The sequence below is a fragment of the Eleutherodactylus coqui genome, chromosome 6 (assembly GCF_035609145.1).
Source record: "Eleutherodactylus coqui strain aEleCoq1 chromosome 6, aEleCoq1.hap1, whole genome shotgun sequence".
NCBI lineage: Eukaryota > Metazoa > Chordata > Amphibia > Anura > Eleutherodactylidae > Eleutherodactylus > Eleutherodactylus coqui.
This window is the reverse complement of record NC_089842.1, coordinates 159,066,342-159,075,443: the sequence shown is the minus strand read 5'-3', so window position 1 is coordinate 159,075,443 and position 9,102 is coordinate 159,066,342. Positions and strand designations below refer to the sequence as shown.

Here is a 9,102-nt window from a genome sequence, read left to right as displayed (position 1 = left end):
AGCCCCGCTGTCCACGAGTGGAGAATCATAGCGATTCTCCTCTCGCGGGATTTAAATTGCAGCATGCCGCGATGAGCCTATCTCTCAGATAGGCTCAGCACGGAGAGCGGTCAGCTCTCCCCTATGGCGGCGATCTGCCGCGGGATATCGCTACGCCGTGGACACGAGGCCTAAGGGACATCAGATGCTGTAACCAATAACCAAGCTCAGCACTCAATCGCTGAGCTCTGTTATTAGCTGCAGTGCCTGTGATGTCCCGTTAAGCAGGGGGGACTGCAGCCTGTAAACAAATGTAGGCATGGGGGTCAGAGCAGTGGCACGGGACACTGTGGAAGAGGGGAGTATATGCCTATTAGTGATTTTAAAGCCTGGGAAACGCTTTTTAGTTAAATCTTACAACTCCGACAACCCCTTTAAGGAAGCAACCATCTGCTAGAAGAAGCAGCCAGTTTTAAAATCAAACAATGCAGTCTATCCATTGCCTGGGAACCAATGGGGCTGCCAGCATCATTAATGGGGTTGTCTAGTATTAGAAGAACATGGCTGGTTGTCCTGTATTGCTGCTTCCATTCCATTGAAAGAAACTGAACTGGGCAGTAACTTCCCCTATGGATACGTTGTGTTCTTTCCCTTGACAACCCCTTTAAAGAGAATGTAGGTTCTCTTAACATGTCTGGTTTTAGTAAATACTTGTAACCCTCATTAAAGAATTCTGGGACCTTTTTATTTCCGCATTGTGTCATTCCTCCCAGCTAGTTTATTCCCCACGGCCAGCACGGATTTTAACTTTGAAAACCCTTTTTAAAAAATAGGCAAAACTGATTTTTATAGCTAGCAGAGTAACACAGATTGTATACCAGAGAGCGAATCCCTATGCCATCCCCCCACTATAAGTAGCTTTACCCAAAGTGTGTGAGGACCCCCACTGATGGGGGGCATTCTTCAAAGTACTGTTTCCCTAAAGGGCCTAACAGTATTGCTTTTGAGAGGCCAAGTAGTCTGTCAAAAACCAGCCCATCCGCCCTCTTGGGTATGAGCTTAGAATGCCCCACCCCTTCTTTCTAACAATTTGTAGGGTCTATGTACTGAGATCCCCCACTGACTTATGTTCTCCCATGGCAGCAAACCAAGAAAAGCTGTAGACTAGCTGCTTCCACTGCATGGAACTGACATTTAATGAAACATAAGATACCAATTTAATACGTAAAACAGAAAAATTAAACTCAATCTGCAAGAAGTCAAAGAACTCAATATCTAGATTTCTACCTACAGTTTACAAAACATACATTTTTTTTGCTAAACTTCATGAAAAAAAAAAAGGCAACAGGAAAAAACAAACAATCAATCAATCTAGCTCAAACAACACAGCATTCTCAAACTTGAAGGCACATTGTGTTCTGTGGTCGGAGCCGCCTGAAGGGTTGGCTTCCTTTAGGAGTGGCTCTGTGCTGGAAGGGTTGGGTGCAGGGCTGTGTCTCTGCTCTGTACCATCCGGCGTAGCATCTTCATCAAGTTCTGTGGTCGGTGTAGTCTCCTTGGAGCAGAGCCCCTCATCTTCTGCAGCAGAGTCCCCTGTGGCCAGCGGCTGGGCAGGAGATGAGGTGTGCCAGGGTATCGCTAGGTGTGGACTTTGCGCTCTTTCGGCAGTATCGGATAGACCCGTGTTGTCTGACTGACAGTTCACCTCCTCCATCACCTCACTCACATCTGAAATCTGATCTTCATCGGTTGCATAACGCTCCTCTTCTTCCAGTTCAGGTTTCTGTAGGCGAAGCAAGTCATAAATAATTCATTAAAACTGTTAATCCTGTTACACCTCAGTGGGAGAAGGTTATAGTTAAAGGGGTAGTCCAGGCATTTACTATTGAGGATCTGTCCTCAGGATAGGTCATCAATAGTTGGTCAGCTGGGGCCCACTGCTCGGGATCACCGCTGACCCTCTGGCCCGCTGTTGGTGTGGCGGGCTGAACATTTCCATCAATGGTCAGGGCTAGAAGTGTAATAGAAGGCTTTGCTACCATTGAAGTAATTGAATCCTGGTTCTAGGAACAGGAGCCAGGGCACTATTTAGCAATACTTCTGGATTTGGATTATGTAAATTAGAATCCGCAACATTTTTCAAAAATACTGCAGATTCATCAAGGATAACTTCCGCACAATGTCTGAAATCTCCTCCACATGGATGGTACTGCAGACGCTGCAGAACTGCTGTGGGAAGGCAGCCAAAAAAGATCATTCGTACTTATGACTACTGATGCAAATTATATATACAAGGAGTGAGTGTAAAACACTGAAGAGGTGCAAATCTTCCCAAATTTTGAACCCACTCCTGGTTTCCCCCTTATATATACTTAAATAAAAGTTTTTGTTTTTTTTTTACAATAAAGGTAAACATAACCATAAAAGAAATCAATCTTGTGGCTCATCCATCATGGTGATATTAGGTCGATTTCACATCTGCGCTGGACCTCCGTTTGGAGGTTCCATCACAGATCCGGCTCAGAATACTGGAAGAACAAGCGCTGCATTTCTTCTGGCCTAAAGTGGGGCGGAAATCCTAAATGTGGATAACCGGTGAAGGGAGAACATGGCCATAAAATATATTACAGATAGTCCCCTACTTGCGAACAGGTTCCGTTCCAGGAACCTGTTCACAAGTCGATTTGTTCGCAAGTCCGAACAAATGGTTGTATGGAGCGGGATCGCGGGTGGATCCCGCTCCATACAACGTCGGATGCCGGCTGTTCTTACAGCGGACTGGCGGCAGCAGTTCCGACGAGCCGTGCTGCTTGTTGGAACTGTTAACACTTTAAATACCGCTAGGGCACTACTCGCTCGAGTAATGTGCCTTAGCCGAGTATCTCCCTGCTCGTCCCTAAAGATTCGGGGCCCGCCGCAACTCCTGTCAGCTGCAGGGGAGAGCGGGCGGGCAAGAGGGATCTCCCCTCCGTTCCTCCCTGCTCTCCCCCGCAGCTCCCCGCCCCGCGGCGGCACCCCGAGTCTTTTGGGACGAGCGGGGAGATACTCGGCTAAGGCACATTACTCGAGCGAGTAGTGCCTTAGCGAGTATACTTGCTCATCCCTAAATACCGCTCTGACAGCGGTATTTAAAAAGTGTTAACAGTTCTGACGAGTGGCATGACTCGTCGGAACTGCTGCCGCCGGGTGCCTGCTGTAAGAAGAAACAGCCTGCACCCGACGTTTAGGGGGCCCGTACAGAGTCCCACGATGAGATCGCGGGATGCTGTGCAGTTGCTAGGCAGCCGGGGACCTCCTGAAAGACACCAGGGCTGCCTATGCAGAGTGCCCATCAAGCGCACGGCTTGATAGGCGCTCTGCATAGACAGCCCTAGGGCCTTTCAGAAGGCCCCTGGCTGCCTAGCAATTGCACAGTGTCCCGCGATCTGACGGGACAGGCTTCTATCAGGCTTGATAGATGCCTGTCCGGTCACTGCACAGAATTATGTAATGCCATAGCATTACATCATACTGTGCAGAACAGATTGTTCGCATCTTGCGAAATTCGTAAATCGAATGTTCGCAAGTAGGGGACTATCTTATATCTGATATTCCACCACAGGTCAGTGCTTACATTCAGCTGGATGTGGGTCCTTTGGTCAGTCATGCCGAGGACACTTATCAGCGGTTGATCCTCTAGCGTTGACCACGGAATAGTAGAAGGGGGAAATCCATTTTCTAAGAACTCTGCTACGTTCTCTTCATTAATAAATCTTCTTTCCTACAAAACAAAAGAAGAAACAATATTGTCAGTAATGTAACATCCTGTATAAAAGTAGGGAGGTCGTTATTAACCCCTTGTGGAGGATTCTAGCCTGCAGTTGGCTGGTTAAAGAAGGTATTAGTTAGGGAACACTGGTTAGTTTTACCCCTAGATAATCATATGAGGTCACCAGTAATGACCCCTCCCCATGGACCTGTATGAATAGAATGGTTTCTGCAATGGGTAAGTTGCTTTGTTCTATAGAAGCTGCATGGATATGTACAAGTTGAAATTATATTATATTTTCTATAGGCTCTGGCTCGGGGGAGCAGCAACAATGTCAGCGGTTTCCCATCATGGCTATGATAAGCGGAGTTGGGAATACCCCAAGTGTAGCTCAGCCAAGATGGAACCCCCGCACAGTCATGCACAGATAAAATTTTTTAAAAAATTACAAAAAGAAAACAAAAACATTGGAAAGTTTTTAAAAAGTTTCACAATCTGGTGTTAATTGTTTAAAAAAAAAAAAACCCTCAGCAACAGTGGATATCGATAGGTTAAGATTCTGTTCAGATGACATCATAGATACTCATTGGAGGTATTCCATATAGCTATTGGCAACCATGTTCAATAGTAAAATAAATTACACACACACACACACACACACACACACACACACACACACACACACACACACACACTATTTTTCTGCTGAAGCCCAAGCTATGTGCTTTCATATGTATTCTTACAAAAAAAAAAAACACGACCCACCGTCTTAAAAAGGTCACTCTTGTCTCGATTTGGGCCTATGGCTACGTTTGGTATAGGTAAAACAGTCTTCCTGGCACAAACAAGATATGAAGAGCCTTTACTGCGCCTCTGATCTCATACACTGCTGCACGTTCCATTAGTTCGCACACACTCTTTAAACATGAGTTTGTCATTGACTGTAGCATGCAGTTTTTACCAGCGCCAACAGATGGCAGCATGGATGTAATTGTACATATGAAAGTACCTTCTTGTCTCGTATATAACCAGCTGCTTTGTGCAACCCTATATGGTAAATCAACAGCGCAACCTCTCTAATACTCTAAATTTGCGCTGGGCAATTTGGCCAAAAATTTAAAATCTTATATTTTTTTTTTTTCAATCTTTATTTTAATTTATTGTTATTGCACAAAATACCAAAAGCACTTTTTTTTTTACATAAGGTAACCACATCCACAACAATTCCTTAAAATAAACAGATCATCAGAACTGAATGGGACAATTCTGATAATCAGCACCACTCAGGAAATTGTTGTGTAAGCAATTCAGCTATGTAAAAGAATTGGGTACACACATGAAGGATGGGGCTCCACACCCCCTAATGTACTATGCATACACCCACCTTAGACCTCTCCTCCCTCATCACAGCCGCCATCTACTTTCCTCCCCTCATCAGGGCCCCACTTCCCCCCAGTCTGATGTCCGCCCCACCCATAGGGGGCAAGGTTAATCTTAATTTCATGATTAACTTTAGGATCCGTTTACACCAAACCAATATCATAGCTCTACTATAAAGATCAGGGAACGATAAACATTGCAGATTTACTCTGAACTAAGCACTTTACTGTCAAAGGAAAGGGGGATAAGCGACACAAACCACCTTGGCGCCGCTTATCTCCTCAAACAAAATCCATTATCAAAGAGCAGTTTAGATCCAAATCCCCACACAACCACAATACATATGATAAAATATGGCGTCCTGCAACTACATAGCGTAAAACGACAACTTACCTGCAGAGAATTACTGTTTACACCGAAGTAGAGGTTCTTCCACAGTCCGAAGCACTCGGAGGACTTGGTCAGCTCAATCACTATGTTGTCCTCGGAGACGTTCACACCGATATCATTTGTATTCAGGTTATACTGCGGCAGAAACTCCACAAACAAGACGTACGGGACGTTGGTCGCCGTCACGCAGAAACGAATTTCGCACTGGTAGCTGCTGACCTCGGAAGTGACGCTGTGCTTATCAATGTCTTTCACGTGTATAACCAGAGTCAGCGAGGTGGCATCCTGGGAACACGTGAATATGGGGCATTCGGGAGGGTCCTGGCTCAGAGAAGCTTGGGGGTCTCCATCTGTTGTGGTGGTCTCACTTGGTTCTGATGAAGGGGGCTCCGGGCCCTCACTGGGTTTGGCGGGGACTTCTTGCTGCTGCAGCAGTTGCAGGATGTTCTGCTGGACGACGGGCGCCGTGATCACCAACTGCCGCTTGATCTTATTGAATTGGGCCGTGCCGCGCTCGTCCTCCACCAGGTACGGGAGGGTCAGCTGCAGCTTGTAGGCCGGTTTCTGGGACTCCAGGCTGAGATTCTTGCCTTCGATGTGAAGCTTGACGTCAGACGCAGAGCTCACCAAGGGCAGGTCCACAGTGATCACCAGCTCCTTGGGCACCGGGCTGGGCGCGGAGTCCCTGGCATCCCTGTAGTCCTGCAGGTCCACATAGGAGCGGTGTCTGATGGTGTAGCGCGGCACGGTGGGCTCCTGGCATGGTGCTGTACGTTCCCGCTGGGTGGTCTTGCGGCTTGGCTCTCTTGGGGTGTCGTAAGGATAGGGGAAGCGGAGCGGGTCCTTGGCGTCCAGCTTTTTGGGGGCTGCTCCAGGCAGCGGTTTGCGAATGACGGCTGCTTGCGAGACACCCTTATACTTCTCACTCAGGGTCCGCACGTTCCGGGTATCGAGGACAACTTTGAACTGCTGGGCCACCGTCTCCAGGGCGGTGAGGTCCACCATGGAGAGGAACTGCTCACTCCTGGAGGCTAAATGCAGGGTGTCTGGGTGGAAGACGACGTCGTAGATCACCTGCCGGACCCCCTCGGGACTCAGCTCCTCTCTGCGAGGGCTCAGGGCACACGGGAGACTCCAGTGCTGCCCCCGCCTGCCCTCCTTGTCTGCACCGGGCACACAGTGCGGCTTCGGCATCAGGCGGTTACTACACACGTTCAGATAACACGGCTGCTGCCCGTTGATGCTCGTCTGCAGCACATGGCCGGGCTCCGGGTGCACAAACTGGACGTCCACCCCTCTTTCCCGCTCCATCTCCGTGATTTCCTGCTCGTAACGGCGCCGGTTCTCGGGGTCGCTGATCTCCTCCGCATACTGAGCAAAGAGCTCCCTGAACCGGGCGTCTTGGAAGGCCACCTTAAACCGTTCCAACTCCTCCGAGGTCACGTTGAGCTCCTCCAGCTTCGTCGCCATTCTACTGCACTACTGATCACCTAGGAGACGGGCGCGTAGTGATGAGATCAGATCTGGGCAGCGACCACGAAGTGATTGGACGAGATATTATCACGTGGTACGGAAGTCACTCGCATAGCCAATGAGGTGAAAGCGTCGCGTTGGTTGCCATGGTGAACAGACACCGCGCTTATTTACAGAGGAAGCGCGGCTACAGCCGGCGGAACATGTGCACGTGGGGGCTTTTCACACGTGACGCAGCGCAGATTCTGGTGCGGTTTTAACTGCAGAATCTCTTGCCGACTTTCTTTTTTCCAAATTCTTTATTTATTTTTAAAGTAGAAATCCAATTGAGCATTGTCCAAAGGTTAGCGCTATAGGAAACATGCTTCAAAGTTTCCATATACTTGTCTCTGCCAACCAGCAGGCTTGCAGAATTTCTTGAGTTTTTTCTCTTTTACGTGTAGTTAGAAATCCGCAAAAAGAATTCCACAGCAGAAAGTATTTCCTGGTGCGGAATTTAATCTTGCAGCTTTCAAATAAAGACACACAGATTTTAATAGGTGTGGAATTCTGCATCGTAACGCAGAAATGGCTGCGCGGACTAATTCCGTCCCGTGTGAAAGGTTCCTATACAGGCATGGTGGGGGCCGCTCTGATCTGGAAGTGCAAGTCCCAGCCTGCACAGAGCGATAGCAACAGCTGAAGCTTAGCTTGTGCTATATTTACCGTGCACTCCAGCTGGTGTAATGTTATGTCCCAGCAGGGTCTGCCAGGCTGAGAGGGATTGGGAAAATACTTGGAAACGGTCACAAAATAAATGGGGGTTAGAAAAAGGAGGATAAAAAAAATTCCAGAAATCCATGATCTCACACAATGCAGCAGGTTTGGATTTTTTGAGATCATCCGGTTGTGGTAACTTGTGAAGCGCAATGCAATTACATTGAAAGACCAACGATCCTGTGAACGAACAGTGAAAAAAGTGTAATCTATTATCTGTGTAAGCTAACTGCAGCTTAATGTGAAGGATTCAGTCATTGTTAGCTCCGTGTAAAAGGACCCTTAGGCCTCATGTCCACCGGAAAAATATGGCCCACGTGGATTTCCACAGTAGATGCACTATTGTCTTTTTTTTTGCATGCAGGAGATCAATTGAGATGGAGGACAATTGAGCCCATTCGCACATGATCCGCACTAAAATGGAGCATGCAGCGTTTTTTTTTTCCCGCACGTGAAATCTGCAAATCGAAATAAATTACACCCGCAGCTGTTAAATTAAGCACGGATGGTCAATGATTCCCTATGGGAAAATTGATCTGCGGATTTCATGCGTGGATTTGCTAAATGAATTATACCCGTGGACACAAGGCCTTACGCTGGGTCCACTCGGGGCTGAGTTACAGCGGAATGTCCGCAGCGAGTATTCCACTGCAGATGAGCCGCATAAAGCCTGCCTCCAAACTTGCTCCTTTTGGAGCGGGTTTTTAATTGCGCAGCGGAGACAGCGAGAAGATTGACATGCTGTGGAATTGAATTCTGCAGCACAGGTCAATTTCCGCACAGGTTTTGTGAAGGTAATTTCCGCAGCTTGTGGACAAGATTTTAAAAATCTCATCCACTTTGCTGCTACGGTAAATGCCGTGGAATTTCTGTGCAGTGTCTACATGGAAATTCCACCCAGTGTGGGCCATACTTTAGTTTGCGATGTTGTAGGGCTATACTGTGATCTTTGGCTGCATGACGTATGTTACGGCAAAAAATCAGTGTATAGCCCTAAACTAAATTTTCCCTTCATAGTTTATATAGGCACAGCAGAGGGCTGTGATGGATTAGCTGGTCGCAAAATAATTCAGCCTCTGATGCAGCCTGAGTCGCATTTCTTTACGAACAGATTGACTGATATGCACATATTATCTGGTTTTCTTTCAGTCACTGGGTGTTCATATAGATTTTATCAACAGGATTGAGTGAGGTATCCTTCGAGAACGGTCCTCCAGATGATCTAAGGAAAGGTGTGGGAGCCACAAATCCTCCAATCTTGGTCGTTCGCTTTCATAGCAATGAATGGAAAGCCTCCTTAAAAGGGGTTATCCCACCAAATTCATTTATCTACCTAGCAGATAAGTGCTAAATAACTGAGCAGTAGGGATCAAACT

The 9,102-nt window shown here is 47.3% G+C and overlaps 1 protein-coding gene across 1 annotated transcript; it reads right to left on the bottom strand.

Moving 5' to 3' along the window:
* Nucleotides 1–1,157: 1,157 nt before the first annotated feature.
* On the bottom strand, nucleotides 1,158–6,986 carry DNAAF2 (dynein axonemal assembly factor 2). Its single transcript, XM_066608081.1, has 3 exons — nucleotides 5,501–6,986; nucleotides 3,593–3,739; nucleotides 1,158–1,762 (listed from the first exon to the last, which is right to left on the bottom strand). The coding sequence occupies exons 1-3, from the start codon at nucleotides 6,965–6,967 to the stop codon at nucleotides 1,346–1,348; spliced, it is 2,031 nt and encodes a 676-aa protein (XP_066464178.1). The 5' UTR covers nucleotides 6,968–6,986; the 3' UTR covers nucleotides 1,158–1,345.
* Nucleotides 6,987–9,102: the final 2,116 nt, after the last annotated feature.